This window comes from Malaclemys terrapin, chromosome 3 (genome assembly GCF_027887155.1).
Source record: "Malaclemys terrapin pileata isolate rMalTer1 chromosome 3, rMalTer1.hap1, whole genome shotgun sequence".
Taxonomy (NCBI): Eukaryota; Metazoa; Chordata; order Testudines; family Emydidae; genus Malaclemys; species Malaclemys terrapin.
In genome coordinates, this window is record NC_071507.1 from 50,046,687 (window position 1) to 50,062,348 (window position 15,662).

The 15,662-nt window shown below is 41.6% G+C and overlaps 1 protein-coding gene across 1 annotated transcript in view; it reads right to left on the reverse strand.

The window, feature by feature from the left end:
• Positions 1-4,018: 4,018 nt before the first annotated feature.
• Positions 4,019-15,662, reverse strand: part of DUSP10 (dual specificity phosphatase 10) — a 36,959-nt gene continuing 25,315 nt past the window's right edge. The window contains exons 3-4 of the mRNA XM_054023948.1: positions 11,588-11,959; positions 4,019-5,263 (exon numbers count right to left, since the gene is read on the reverse strand). Coding sequence (XP_053879923.1) covers positions 4,998-5,263; positions 11,588-11,959 — 638 coding nt within the window. The 3' untranslated portion in view covers positions 4,019-4,997. The remainder of the gene's footprint in view (positions 5,264-11,587; positions 11,960-15,662) is intronic.

A 15,662-nucleotide genomic window follows, 5' to 3' on the forward strand; every position in this document is an offset into this window, starting at 1 on the left:
CCACACGATCAGCAGCAACTCCACCACAGACAGACATATCACAGGAAGGAAGCTACCTGTTAAACAGCTAATGGCTACCTCATACTCTCTTTCTTGGATTCCTTCCTTAGCACAATAATCAAGAAAAAGGATGTTTTTACTTCATGACTCTGGAGTCCTTTTCTTGTATTACCAGGAATATTTCCTTATATTTGTAGCAGATCATACAAAAAGGTGATAAGACTTACTCCAAAGCATTTACAGGGTGTTTCTTTGATACCCCACCCTCCCTCTCCCCACAAATGTGTTAGCTTAACCTGATTACCCAAGAGTATTTTTGACAGTGCCTACAACCAGACAGACATAGGAGGGTACAACAACCTTTGAGTGATGCACTACGGTCTTCTCCATCACAATTCCTGCAGTTGTTTCCATGCTAAAATATTTCTAGTCCATATCGGTCACATTAATATAAAGGAAACCTTTAACCATAATTTCTCCTCTTTTTTTACAAGTCATGTAGCACTCACTGCCATGTCAGAGACCAACTGAAAACCATTTACTGTATTTATGGAAGATTCAGCTCTATTTCTGGTGTGACCAAAAAAGGTAACATGTGGGCTAATTAGCGCTATAAGATAACACATCTGTCTTTCACCTTGGAAACTCCAAGTTCAAATATGGGATAGATTACTACTGAAATGAGTTAAATCATCTCAGCATGAGTAGATATTTATGTCTAGTTCTTTAAATTACATTACTCTACAGTTACTCAATTATTCTACAATTCTACTAATTAAAACTAATAGTCTGCATTTAAATAGATCTCATGGGACTTTATTTTTTAAAAGAAAAAGTTCACAATTTGAAATGGCGTTTAGTGCTAAAAACTTGATATGTCAAAAGAAGAGAAAGTTTGAAGGTCCCATTTCCAATATACAGGTCTTGAGATGAGTGCTCTCAGGAACACAAAACACTAAAGGTCTAACTGACGCCTCAAGCGGAGAGAGAAAATAGAAACAAGTTAGACATTTGTTTAGGAGTTCAAGTAATAGAGCGGATGAGAACCATTTTGCCAGCTGCTAATTAGTTTAGCACACCTTGGATACAAATATGAAACTAAAATAGGACAGGGGAGGGGATTTTTTGGTTCCACTTGAGTCATTCAAAACACAAAACGCTAACTGAATGGCTTTTACACAGCTGAAGAGTAAGTTTTCTGGGGATTTGCACCATAGACTATTACATGTGCGGCTTTCTTTTAAATACAGATAGAAGGACAGAAGGATGGTCAGTCTTATGGTTCAGACATTGGACTAGAACTCAGGAGATCAGCATTTAATTCCCAGCTCTGCCGTGATCTTCCTGTATGACCTCAAACAAATCCCTTAAGGCCAGATTTTCACAGGTATTTAGACACCTAAAATTCAGATGGGTGCACAGTGGGATTTTCAGAAGTATGCTGAAGTAGCTTTGAAAATCTGGGCCCTAGTCTCCCCTGATCTCACTTCCTTCTTCCAATTAAGATTGAAAACTCATCAGGTCAGGAACACTCTTACTAGGTGTAGGTACAGCACCTAGGACAGTGGCATGTAGTAAGCATGTTGGGGGGGGGGGGAGGGGAGGCTAGCTGGGGACCCCAGACACTACAGCAATTCAAATAGATAAGGAATCCAAGACCGACCTTCTTGTTCTCCCATCCAGATAGTTGAACGGGGATGCTCTCTAGTGTCAAAAGATTCCAACGAAGTGAACCAGTGTTGGTCCTTCAAGATTCCACCCACTGCAGGGCTCGAGTTGTCATTTCCCCACTGTATTTACTCCTAATACCCTCCTCTCCCAATTTCCCCCCCCCCCCCCCCCCAAGCCTCATCTGGGCATGTAGTAACACGTGGTAGTCACTGTAGACCAGCTGCTACACAGAGAAAGAACATACTGGGAAAGAGAATAGTTTGACTTGGATGACATCTACCCAGGACCAAGCGGAGACCACCAAACTCAGTTCACTTGTGACCAAGTGCAGTTCCTATCTTATGTCTCCAAGTGGAGAGGTTAGTGAAAGCCAGGCAAGTTTTAACCTTCTAGTCATTACTGGGCATTCTACCACCATAGCTACAGTGCTGAAAGCATTTAAAGTTCCTTTCTTCAACAGTCACTACGAGCATACAGAGAAACAAGCCAGTCCCAAACTAAACATCTCTGGGTGCAACAATGGCAGGGGAAATCAAAGAGCTATCCCCAGAAAAATATGAAATATACATTGCAAAAGAAGGCATTTACTCTATCAACAACATTCTGGACTAAAGAGGGATTTTTTTTTTTTTTTTTATTAAATTGGCTTTTTGAAAAGCACAAAGACATGATATAAACTTGAATCTTGTCTAAAAGAGCAGAGATTGGTTAGCATGAAACTTGATAGAAGGTTGGGGAAGGTTATACCAAACTAGCAGACCCTTGTCTTACTTGTAGAGATTTGAATTAAGTTATTTCGGAGCCAGAAATCTACAGTGGCAGTAAATAGCAATTTTGAATCTTACCCAAATAAGTAGGGAAGGATGAGTAACTATAATAGCCATAACACAGGCCACCATGTACGGTATGTTCACATGCTGGATGTGTTAATCTATTTGGGTTTTCACTCACCTGTTACATGGGCTGATTTTGAGATGGCTTTCAACTCGGCTGTTATTTTGCAAGATGTCTCAAATTTTCTGGCTCATGGTGAACTGCAGGCACAAGCAGATTTTTACACCAACTGATTTGTGCCTGCAAATATGTAGCATGACAGCAGCTGTTTGCACCCAAGAGTCACTGTGGGCTCAAAAATGCATCCATTAAATAAAGAAAACAAACAAACCACCACGCACACCACACCAACATTGAAAGTCAGGCCCAAGTACAATAAACCTGTGCAAGAGATCTTCCTTAAGGAATCTCCTTTCCTCAATAGCATCCAAATGCAAATACATTGTTTCACTTTCAGTAGAGTGCTCTTTGTTAAACAACTCCATTTTGTTGGTCCCAAGAGTGGTCACTGCTGATGAGTTTCACTGCACATGCAACATTCATTAAGGATGAAGTGGAAAGAAGACTAACCATGTTTATCGAAAGGAGAAAAAAAAATCAGTTCTAGTAGAAAAATAATTTAATAAAGGGATAAGTTTCAAGAAAATATTTGTATAGTAACAACATTTTTTAAGCAAAAAGTCCACAAAAATATACATGTGTAATGTGTTTATACATAAGTTTTGCTGACATGCCCTGTTTTAATTTAGTTCAGTTCATGTAGATTTTGATTCGTGAGGCACCATCACTGCTATCAGACTTCCAGGGATATTTAAATTTTCACCCCCAAAGAGAAGAGGACAGTTTTTCTAATCATTTCAGGTTAATACAAATACACTTTGGGTTGGCAACAGTCCACAAGGAGACCAGGTTACACTGGAAAAAAACAAAACAAAACAAAAAAAAAACCACGACTTTTTAAAAAGGGGTAACCATCTAATGAAAGAAATCAGTGCTAAACACTGAACCTGCAATACACGCCACACTTTTACACTGTGCTGTCGCCAGGAAATGAGAGGGTCAGTGTGGGTGGGAGGGGGAATAAATGCAGCAAAGTGGGAAGTAAACCCAACATGGATTTTAAAATTGTGAAATTAGATCCCATTCCCTCTTAACAGAGGACAGTATATTGTACAGAAAGGCGTAACATAGAAGATAATAAAACTAAGCAAGGGGGTGGGGAGGGAAGAAATTAGTGGGAAGAGTTGATCCTGCAGTTTCCCAAATGAGTGCTTTGCTACCAAACTGCAGAGACAACAGCTCCTCCACAAAAAGCCCTCACTGATTGTTCTAGTTCATCTAGCCCACCCAGCAATTTGATGAATTCTAAAAAGGGGAGGGGGGGGAAGAGAGAAGGGAAATAAAAGGGGAAGGCTAGGGATACCTGTTTCATCAAATGCAGTTCTATACTTAAAAAACCCAGCCCATATAAAGCAAATGAAAAAAGTAATTACTAAAGAAATAAGACACACACTTTCCAAAAGAATCTCATTTTTATAATCAAATTTTTTTTTTACATAGACAGAAACACACCAATATTTTGTGCGAAAAATATCTTAAATAAACTTTGCTTGTTTTTGATTTTTTACATTCTGATATACATATGTAACAAGGTTTATGGCACTGTAACCAGAATCAAAGGAAACGAATAAAAAGGAAAATATAATTGCTTTTGTTTATTCCTTCTAAACCAAGCCAGCTGCTGTCACACTTTAAATTTTTTATTATTATTATTGGGCAGTCAGCTGTAATCAGTTTGCACACTCAAAATAACCCCCAAATTATTATTATTGCACAAGAAGCCAGTGAAGGCATATGGCATAGAATGGTCAAAGTCCCTTGCTGTTAAAACCTCTTTACACCCAAAAATAGAAAAATAGAACCAGAACATGAAACACACCAAATAAATGTTTTTTTCTTTAGTTTCTATCAGGAGTGTGAAAAGTGCCTTGCAGACGTTCTAAGCTGCTCTGATTTCCTTTGCACCGGTGAGCATTTTGCTTTATCTTTAGCAAAAGCCTTTGCAGAATCAAGGCCCATATGCTTCAGAAACAGTCTTTTCTGCTTTGTTTTGGCTGTTTGCGTGTTGTTTTAAACATAGTTTTCTTCGGTCTATGAACCTGCACAGACTACTTAGCCATAAACTCTACAAGTGGCTAAAAAAATAATAAAATAAACAAAGAAGCACAGTTTTTTTCCCCCCTGTTGTGTTGCTTTTAAAAATTACTCATTTTGTTTGGAAGCCTCCCTGCTTTGTCAGTTTCTAGGAAGGGAATCTCAGTGGCATTCCATCAAACGTAGTGAAGTTCTTGGATTTGTTTTAAAAACATTTCCTTACTAAAAAAAATAAAAAAATAAAATAAAAGCACAACCCTTTCCCTCCCCCCTATATCAAGTGAAGAATATGATAATATGATAAACCCTTCGTTATATATCACCTCTTAGCTTCACCATCACACTACAGTCTCCACCCCAATCAGCTTTGGTGTGAGAATTCGTGGTGTAACGCCATTATTTAGATCTTCTTCAAACTCCAGTAACTGCCCCATAAAGTTAAGATTAGGAGAAATGATTGGTCGTTTGCCTTTGACAAATTTATAGGCATCCGTCATGGTCATCCGGGTGTGCTTCATTAAGTAAGCGATGACAATGGTGGCAGAGCGCGACACACCGGCCTGGCAGTGAATAAGGAGGCCTTTTCCACACTGGTGAGCTTCCTCTGGAAACAAACAAAAAAGACAGAGGTAACACTTGTTGCTGGAAAGAAGGGCGGGGGTGGATTGTTTTTAAAATTAAAATCAGATAATCTCAATGCAATTTACAATTAATTGGAAGGAAAATGTCAGTGAAACCCCCCACTTAGGTTACACAGAGCAAGATAATTAAAAAAAATTAAAGTGAAAAATCAATTGGACTGTAAAAAAAAAAATTTTTTTACCTGAGCCAAAATGCAGCAGAAAGTAGAGTTTCAGATTTAGTTAAGTCCATTTCTTATCTCATTTGCTCTTACATGGGCACAATATTGCAATGGTTGTGTTTCAGGCACGGCAGGGGAATACTTATTTAGGAAGTAGCATGATCTTTAGTCAAGGCACAGGACTAGGAAGCAGGAGAGTTGAGTTCTAGTCCCTTTGAAGCATAAATGTTCTATAATAACTTTGGACATGTGACTTATCCCCATTTAAATGAGGAAATGCAGCCCAGAGGTTAATACCGCCTCCCATAAGGGTGTTAAAGCTCACAGTCACTACTCATTGTAAGATACTTGGAAACATTCTATTCTTGGAAAGATTTCTACTGATCCGTACTTTGGATGAACTTTAGCCTGACATTCTTTCACAATGTCTTTGCAAAAGCAGCAAGTATAATGCCCATATTGCAAAAGAGTAAGCTGTAAAGAAGTTAAATAATTTGCCCAGGGCACTCAGCAAGTCTGGCAGAGTTGGGAAAAGAACCCAGAAATTCTGACTCCCAGTTCTTTCCTGTATATGAAAAGAGGAAAGAGTGGTATGCTCCAACTTCCCCTCTGTTCCCAGCCCGGTTTTAATCACCTTTAGCGGTGTGAAGAAAGGTGGTTATGACAAATCCTATGCCCAATCTGAGCACAACTCAACCATTAACTTGTGTCCTTTGATGTAAGCACAGCAACAGTGTGGGCAGGGTTGGGGGAAAATCTCCAGGAATTGTACCTCAGCAGTATTTGGGGGGGAAAAAATTATAATACCAATTTCCCCGCCCCCGAACATTTTTGGAATGACAAATCCCTAAAGCAAAAGCAAGGGAACCTTAAAGGATGCTCCTAACTCTAGGCAAGTTGTATTTTGCACAAACATTCACAAACCACATTCCACGCTCTTCACATGAGTTAGAGCAAAAGGAAACAACAGTTAACAAGTGTGGATAAAGGAACACATTGGATCAAAAACAGGAGTATTCTGACAGTATAAATTAGGCTAAATTCCCCAGGATATTTTTGCCAGTTAGCATTTGGAGAAGAAAAAAAATGGAGTTTTGTAACTGCATGAACTTTTGGTGCCTCTTTCCAGCAAGATTCTGCCTTCAGTCTTTAAAACCCCAGATTGCATTTGAAAAGCTCTGGAAACATCTTAAACTGTGTGTTTTAAAATAAATAAATCAATTTAAATTTCCTCCAGGGCTAGGAGGGGGAAAAAAAAGCTTGGACTAGTTACTGAACAGCAAATGTAGCCAACTGATAAGATATAGTTGTTTATTAAACACACAGGCAGGCCCACAAGCTTCAGTTATTAAAAAGGAAAGTAAAATGGATTTAGGAAACACGCTTTCTAGCATGGTGACAGGTTTCAGAGTGGTAGCCATGTTAGTCTGTATCAGCAAAAAGAAGGAGGAGTCCTTGGGGCACCTTAAAGACCAACACATTTCTTTGGGCATAAGCTTTCGTGGGCTAAAACCCACTTCATCAGATGCATGAGTGGAAAATACAGTAGGAAGATTTTTATATATCTAACACACACACACAGAACATGAAAAGATGGGGGTTGCCATACCAACTCTAATGAGACTAATTGCCACTTTTAGGTCTGTAATTGAATGACCAGGGAGGTTGAAGTGTTCTCCCACTGGTTTTTGAATGTTATAATTCTTGAGGTCTGATTTGTATCCATTTATTCTTTTCCGTAGAGACTGTTTGGTTTGGCCAATGTATATGGCAGAGGGGCATTGCTGGCACATATCACATTGGCAGATGTGCAGGTGAACGAGCCCCTGATGGTGTGGCTGATGTGATTAGGTCCTATGATGGTGTCCCTTGAATAGATATGTGGACAGATTTGGCAACAGGGTTTGGTTCCTGGGTTAGTGTTTTTGTTGTGTGGTGTGTAGTTGCTGGTGAGTATTTGCTTCAGGTTGGGGGGCTGTCTGTAAGCGACACTTCAACCTCCCTGGACACTCAACAACAGACCTAAAAGTGGTAATTCTTCAAAAAAACTTCAAAACCAGACTCCAATGAGAGACTGCAGAACTGCAATTAATTTGCAAACTGGACATCATCAAATTAGGCCTGAATAAAGACTGGGAGTGGATGGGTTATTACACAAACTAAAATATATTTCCCCATGCTAATTTTCCCCCTACTGTTACTCACACCTTCTTGTCAATGGTTTGAAAAGGGCCATCCTGATTACCATTACAAAAGTTCCCCTCCCCCCCACTGATAATAGCCCACTTTAATTGATTTGTCTCAGAGTTGGCATGGCAACCCCCCTCTTTTCATGTTCTCTGTAATATATATCTTCCTACTGTATTTTCCACTTCATGCATCTGATGAAGTGGGTTTTAGCCCACAAAAGCTTATGCCCAAATAAATGTGTTAGTCTCTGAGGTGCCACAAGTACTCCTCGTTCTTTTTACACTTTCTAGCCTGGCCTGTGAGAGGCCTTCTTGTAGTTCTCTCTGCACTTGGATCAGGTAAGAGACCAGGGGTAGACAACCTATGGCACGTGTGCTGAAAGCGGCACACAAACTGATTTTCAGTGGCACTCACACTGCCCGGGTCCTGGCCACCGGTTCAGGGGGCTCTGCATTTTAAATGAAGCTTCTTAAACATTTTAAAACCTTATTTACTTTACATACAACAATAGTTTAGTTATATATTATAGACTTATAGAAAGAGACCGTCTAAAAATGTTACAATGTATTACTGGCACGCGAAACCTTAAATCAGAGTAAATAAAGGAAGACTCGGTACACCACTTCTGGAAGGTTGCCGACCCCTGTAATAGACCATGCATTGTTTATGAATGGTTTCAATGGGATCTAATCCTGCAGTTGTTATGAATGCTGAATATACAACCTTTTCTTCACAAGAATGATTGTGAAATTTAGTAATGTCTTAACATAAGCCAGGCCTGACTGCATCTTCCTGTTCTCATGAATCATGGTTGTATATTTGCCTGATTTCATGACCCAGCTTCTCTTTTTTACTCAACAATATCAAACAAGATTTCCTCCCTTCCTTGTGTTCACCTCCTCACCTTCTCCAGAGAGGCCATTTTAGCTTTTCCACTCCTGCTGTAATCCAGATTTAGTGAAGCTAATTTAGTACAAACTAGAGCATACAGGAGTGCAATTACAGATTATTGCTGTGCAGGCAAGTACACAAGGAGACAGCTACACTTCACTATCCTCAGTCACTACACTACTGCTACCCCTGGTGGAGCTGAGTGTGAGACAGCAACTGTAGGAAGCATTTGGCAAATAAACCAGTGAAATGTGGTAGAACAGCATCCTGAGCACTTATAGTGAGAGATCTCATGAAACTTTTAATAAGAGCCAAGATGTTAACCTTAGCGTCTCCCAGCTGAATTCCAGCACAGTTATAATTACCTTCTGTGTACTTATTTATATTAGTCGTCACAATGATATAACCATTACTTTAACCTCTGAGGATAGGACAAGAAGCAACGGGCTTAAATTGCAGCAAGGGAGGTTTAGGTTGGATATTATGGAAAAACTTCCTAACTGTCAGGATGGTTACGCTAGCAGATCCAGATGCCTAGGGAGGTTGTGGAATCTCCCTCATTGGAGATTAAGAGCAGGTTAGACAAACACCTGTCCGGGATGGTCTAGAGAATACTTAGTCCTGCCTTGAGTGCAGGTGACTGGACTAGATGACCTTTCGAGGTCCCTTCCAGTTCTATGAGACTGTGGGGCATTGACACAATCAATTAAAAAAAAAAAATACAGCTGGACTGGGCAGAGTCTAAGACATTCTCCACGCTGAGAGTGCCCTTAGCACTGCCATGAAGGAAAGCAATATTAGGTAGTTTCAGTAGAATGTGCTATTCGAAGGGCTTTTCTACATGGCCCCACAGTAGACACTACAGAGTACAAGTTGCAGCGTGCACTACAGTGTTGCGTTATGGTCCCATGTAGACTCTGCTCGTGAGAACTAAAAGGTACCTAGTTTGTGTTAGCATAGTCCCGTTTCAAACAGGACTCTACAATACGTAACTCAAACTAGGTATCTTTTAGTTCGCACAAGCAGGGTCTACATGGGCTGTTACAACGCAATATACATGCCCATAGTCCACACTGCAGGACCATGCAGACAAGCCCTTAGTTTCCTGCATTAGGCCCCAAGCCTGCAATTGGATCCAATAGTTCCAAGCCTGGCACAGTCCTAATGGAGCCAACAGGGACCTGGATGTCAGAGGTGCTGAGCACCCAACTACAATTCAAGTCAATTGAAGCTATGGATATTCAGCCCTTCTGAAACTCACAAGCACAGGGGGGTGAACTAGCAGATCCAACTGTGGGACTGGGGGAACATCAACTAGAACACAATGCTGCTGCATGCTCCTAAAGGATAGGTCTTCATTCACTGCATATTGAGCCCAGGTAACGGACACGTGGATTAGCCTAGCCCGGGTGCAAGCATTCACACTGAAAAGCCCTACTGCAGTCACTGTATGCTCACTAGTGCTACACTCCCTCCTGTGTCACCCTGAGCTTCCGGAAGCATATCCCATGGTTCTTTGTGCTGCAGTAAGCGGAGTCATTCTAGGATTCTTTACTAGTAAATTGCAGGTGAACATGTCTGTCCTGGGTGCATGTGAAGGAATTGTGAGAAGGGACTGGAAGATTATCAGCCTTGAAGGGACTGAGCCTGTATCCTGACTACAAAATGGGTGGGCCTTTGGGTACATTCACTAGCCTTCAATACATTGCAGCTGGGAGCATGCGTCTCAGCTCCATTAGATGGACATGACCTAGCTCTACTCGAGCTAGCACAGTATAAATAGTAGTGTAGCCCAAGGTAACCTGGGAGTAAAAACCTGCCCAGACGTACTCAGGCAGATAGCTACACTGTTATTTTTAGCATGCTAGCTCAAGCAGAGCAAGCAAGCCTCTGTCTGCCCGAGCTAAGCAGCACGTGCAGACATACCCCTTCTGAAAGCAACACCTGGGCTCTAACCCCTACCCACAGCCTACAAGAATGCTGTGAAGCTGAATGAGCATTGGTAAAGCACTTTGAGCAAGTCTACCAAGATATGAAGGTTGATGACAGTGACTTTTTTTAAAGGGAAAAAGGGAAAGGAAAAGGACATCTTTTATTACTGAGACACAACAGACCACGAGCAAGATTTTTAAAGGGACAGACCAGAGAAGTGGTAAATATTTGCCTTTAAAACAAAAAAATATGGGCTGTTCATCCTAAATGAGTGCACCTAGCAAGCATGCTTTGAATGAAGACTATATAAGAGTATTAATTTTTCAAGGTTTAGGCAGCAATAAAAATAATAGAAGAAAAACCTTAGTGAATTACTTTGAACAGATGACTTCAAGATTGTACATATGGTTAGGTTAAAGTAATTAACTGCTAACAAATACCATTCATTCCTACCACATATGAGCTTCAAACTAACAAACTTACCATGGTAGGGCTCCAAACACTACTACAAAGTGTAGTATTTTCAAATCATTAAGTGGAGGGGGCAGGGCACTAAGAGAAAATGGAGCTGCTCTGTCTACCCTCCAGGTCAGCACTGAGTCAGGTTGGCATGACAGTGTATTTGGAAAGCTTACACCAGCACTGCAATGTTGCCACCTCTTAAGACTGTATCATCACAAGTCTTGATATGTTTAATGCCTCTGCTCCTGGAGTTACACGATTAGGAAAGTCTCTCAGATTTTTAAAAGGGGGTAAGTTTTTAGTCCTCTTGGTTATTGAAAAAAGCTGGAAAACGTGACCACACTAAAGACCCAGAAACCAGAAGGCAAATACTTTTTTAAAATAAAAAGTCTCATGATTTTTGGAGGCATGGCTCATTAATTTTGAACACTTGGGGTTTGGCAGTATTGCCACTGTGTATGGATAAATAGGACTTGAAGTCTGACTTTAATAAGGGGTGCCACAATTCTGAAGTCAATGGGCTCTGCATTTCTCACAACAAATCAGGACTTAAAAAGCTTTGAGCTGTCAGCGTAGCATTAAGTTCATTCAAGGTTTTCAAACAGGTATCAAGGGTTATAACAAGAGTAATTGCCAGGCAAGGATAGTTACCAATGAATTCAAAAGCCTCTTCGAAGTACTGCCTGAGATTCTGCTTGTTGCTGTCAGTGGCAGGGAGCCGCTTGTAGTTGAACAAGCCTTTCTCGTAATGGTAGAGGGGGAGGTGGGTGGTCACGTTGATTACGTATCCTATGTTCATCCTCTGCATCTTCTCCAAGTCCTGAGCATCGTGCTCATTTCCAAGGAAGAGGAACGGCAAGATGGGGGTCAGTTCGGCATTCTCTATATCTGGAGTGGTAGGGATGGACTGAGGTAGCGTGGTCGGCACAGCAGATGCACCTCCTCCGCCTTCTGGGCACTCCTGAAGTTGGAGGGAATTATCACAGAGGTTTTCATGGTTCTGTTTAAAACTGCTGAGTCCACCTGAGAGAGAGCAAAAGAGAGTGTGAGGGCAGAGATTTCTGAGTAATATACTGCTCACATGAAGAAACGTATGTATGTGAGTAGTTCTCTCAACTCTGCACTATGCCTGAGTGTTTGCCTCCTCAGAGCAGATTTTCAGAACACAGTGGTAAAAAGTGCCTGATCTCCCCCACCCCCATCAATGCCAGCGCTTACGTTTTTGCTACCACGAGGGCAGCTGTAGTGTTGGTAACAGCTGCTGCAATACATCCCAAATGTGATTTTTTTTTTTTTAATTATAGGCAAGATATACCAGGGAATAAATTAATAGTCAAACATGTATCCATGCAACACATCAGTACACAGTTGAACCCCATATGGCTGGAACTTCTAATTTTGTGGGGTGAGAAAGTAGTTATCTGAACAAAGCTGTACAACATTTTTAATCACTTTGCTTTAAATTGCAGGGTGGGAGGGTTAAACATTTGAACTGTAATATACAAAAGAAAAGTCTTAACTTCATCTGTTCAAGGCCTTCACTATCTGTTCAGCTGAGATAGCACAGCACCGCATTCATTTTCAAAATGCCAACAAATGGAGGGGGACAAAATCCATTAAAATTTTTATACCGGGCAATAGAGTAGTGACATTTTGTTTTTTAAGAGTGTATTCCTTATAAAACTATCACAGTCAAGGAGCTCACTTAACATGTGGCAAGCAGCAGCCTCACTTTTTCTGCCTAGACTAGCTGCAAATTTGCAACAATATCTATTATTTTTAGGACATTAATAAGGGTGAGGAAGTGGATCGGGGGAAATCCAGTTTAAGTTGCACTTTCCCTGTGTATCCTATTATAATGTGGGATTTTAAAGCACCGTTTTCTTTTCAAGTGGGTGGCACCACAAAACATTAGACGAAAAGCAGAATAGTTTTAAAATTCTTTCTTCACCTCATCCCACGATGACATCAGCTCCAGGCTCCCCACCTGCCTGGTTTCCATAGCAATTACACAAAGGCATACAATGACATCAGTTGGCATGACATCAGCTCTTTGAGTGCAAATAATACTAGAAGAACTACTTTGTTTAAGACCTTTGTTACAACTGTGTTCTTGGGAATCAATGATGTAATAGTAACAGGTGGCTTGGGACCGCCTTTGCCTAACTGGAAGTGGGGGGTGGGGGAAAGAGGAGAGACAAAGAAAAGATATGTATACAGAAGGGATATCTTTGTAAGATGATGTATTTAATGGTTTACTGAGGCCATATGGAGCACCATGCAGCCTATATTTTGAAACAATCAAAATGTTTGGATTTAAATGCACTTAATTAAATCTAAGCAAAAAAATTTTTTTGAAAGAAAGAAAGATATAAAAAGGTTACCAGAAAGAGCTGCACTGACCAAAAGAAATGCTTAAGTCATCATATTGCTAATTTTATTAAGCTTAAAAATAAGAAAGTATTTGTCTGCTTAATACACATAAAATACTTTGGTAATTCACTGCTAGGGGAAGATTTTAAAATATGGAAACCTAAACATACGGTCATATTGACAGGCTTTGTTCATTTGCTGATAAGTTACTTACTTATTTTGTCTAGGACCCCCAACAGTGCTAGCAAACTGTAAGACACCTCTCCTACCCTTAAACCCCTGCCCCAAATCGCACATTATCTTCAGGGGTATTAAACACTAACAGTTCCAGGACAAAAATATGTGCAAAGCAAACCTCATCTATAAGATCTCTGTTCAGGAGATTGAGAGGGGAAGTGGATGAAGGAAAGGGGCGGCGGGGGGGGGGAGAGAGAAGGGGAGATACACAAACCTGGTTTAAATTGTCGAGGGGGTGGGGAAAAAAAGAGCACGTGCGCGCTTTAAGGAGTTGTGGCTCAAACACATTTTTTACTGTTCTCATAAAAGGAACATGGATTTTTAAAAGTAAAAGGTAAAGATGGACCAGATATCAGAAACATTCTCTAAATTATGTTTAATTTCAGAAGAGATTGGGAGTGAGGGTTAAGCCTTTGAATCCAAATACCTGGAGCTCTTTTTGGCTCAAGATGGTAAAGCCTCATGAGTAGGACCCTACCAAATTCATTCCATTTTGGTCAATTTCAGCCATAGAATTTTTAAAATAGTCAATTTCATGTTTTCTGATGTTTACATCTGAAATTTCACAATATTGTAACTGTGGGGGTCCTGACCCACAGAGAGGGTTATGAGGGCATCACAGGATTGCCACCCTCACTTCTGCGCTGCAGAGCTTCCTGCAGCCAGGGGAGGTTCCCAGAGATGGGTCTGAGCTCCCCCAACAAGAGCAACTGTGCAGGGGAAGAGGAAGTCCCATCCCTCCCCACCCAGGCTGGGACTAGCAACTTGAGCCCAGTGCATTGTAGGAGCCCCCGACTGGGGCACCCTCAGCCCTGCCCCTTCCCCGCCACTTCCTTCCCTTACAAATAAGCTAGATTTTACAGGGGAGATCCAATTTCTCAGTCCATGATGTGTTTTTCATGGCCATGAATTTGGTAGGGTTCCACTCCTGTGATAGCTCTCAAGATGTCACCTCCATCAAACTGTAACCCTGCCCTGATGCAGTCTTTAACGTAGCCTAAAACCAAATGTGAATTCTGGTCTCCTCAGGTCCTCTGCACAAATATTGTTTTACATTGCAGTAGCAACCAAAATGCGCTAGGCACTCTCCAAACACGGCCCCAGCCCCAAAGAACATGCATTCTCAACAATGCTGCCAGATGCTCCACACCTTTGCATGTGACATTCCCTATCCCCAACCCCCACTTAATTGCAATGGAAGTGGGGTGGGAATAAGAAGCTGTAGGCTGAGCCTAGCCTCTTCATCTCTTAGAAGCAGGGGTGTTTGTGGGGGTGGAGGAGGTTAGGGTAATGGCAGAGCAGGCAGGTGAGACCTGGGTGAGGGCTGAGAAAAGAGGACTGGAGAGTCCAGAGCAGCCTCCCCCACTCTGCCTATTTCCCCCCTTGCCACCCCACCCGTCCTGCCGCCCAGTCTCTGTTCCCTCCTTCTTGGCTCCTTGCTTCCCTCGGTGGAGGGAGACACCAGGCCACCCAACTGCAGCAGCCACCCCCTCCTCCTCAGCACTTCTTGCCAGTTTGAAACTAGCAGGTGGAAGCAGAGAGTGGAGAGTGTGAGACAATCTAGGTGTCTGAAATCCCTCTGCAACAGCAGCACCTGATGGCTAGGAGCAGAAACTGCAGGGCAACCCCCAAACAAACATTCCAACAAGGCTGCCAGGCAGTGGGATAGGGCTGCTGGATAGACCAATGGCATCCAAGAAGCACTGAAGCTTATTATCTCTTCCAGCAGGGGAAAAAGAGAAACATAACAAAAACAAAATGACAGTAGCCACCCCACTGATTAGGTGCACGTTTCCTTGTTGGCTGGCTTTTTTTCTGGTGGCATGTTAAAAAAATTATCCAAGCACAATAGCTATCCAAAGCAATTTTCAGAGTGCATATTCCCCAAGCATATGCAGCACTGAATGCAGTGTGCAAATTAATAGACATTTTTAAAATATGCACACTTGGAGACAGGAACAAGGGGGGGGGGAAGAGGGCAGGGATCGCTCAGTGGTTTGAGCATTGGCCTGCTAAACCCAGGGTTGTGAGTTCAATCATTGAAGGGGCCATTTGGGGCAAAAATCTGTCTGGGGTCCTGCTTTAAGCAGGGGGTTGGACTAGATGACCTCCTGAG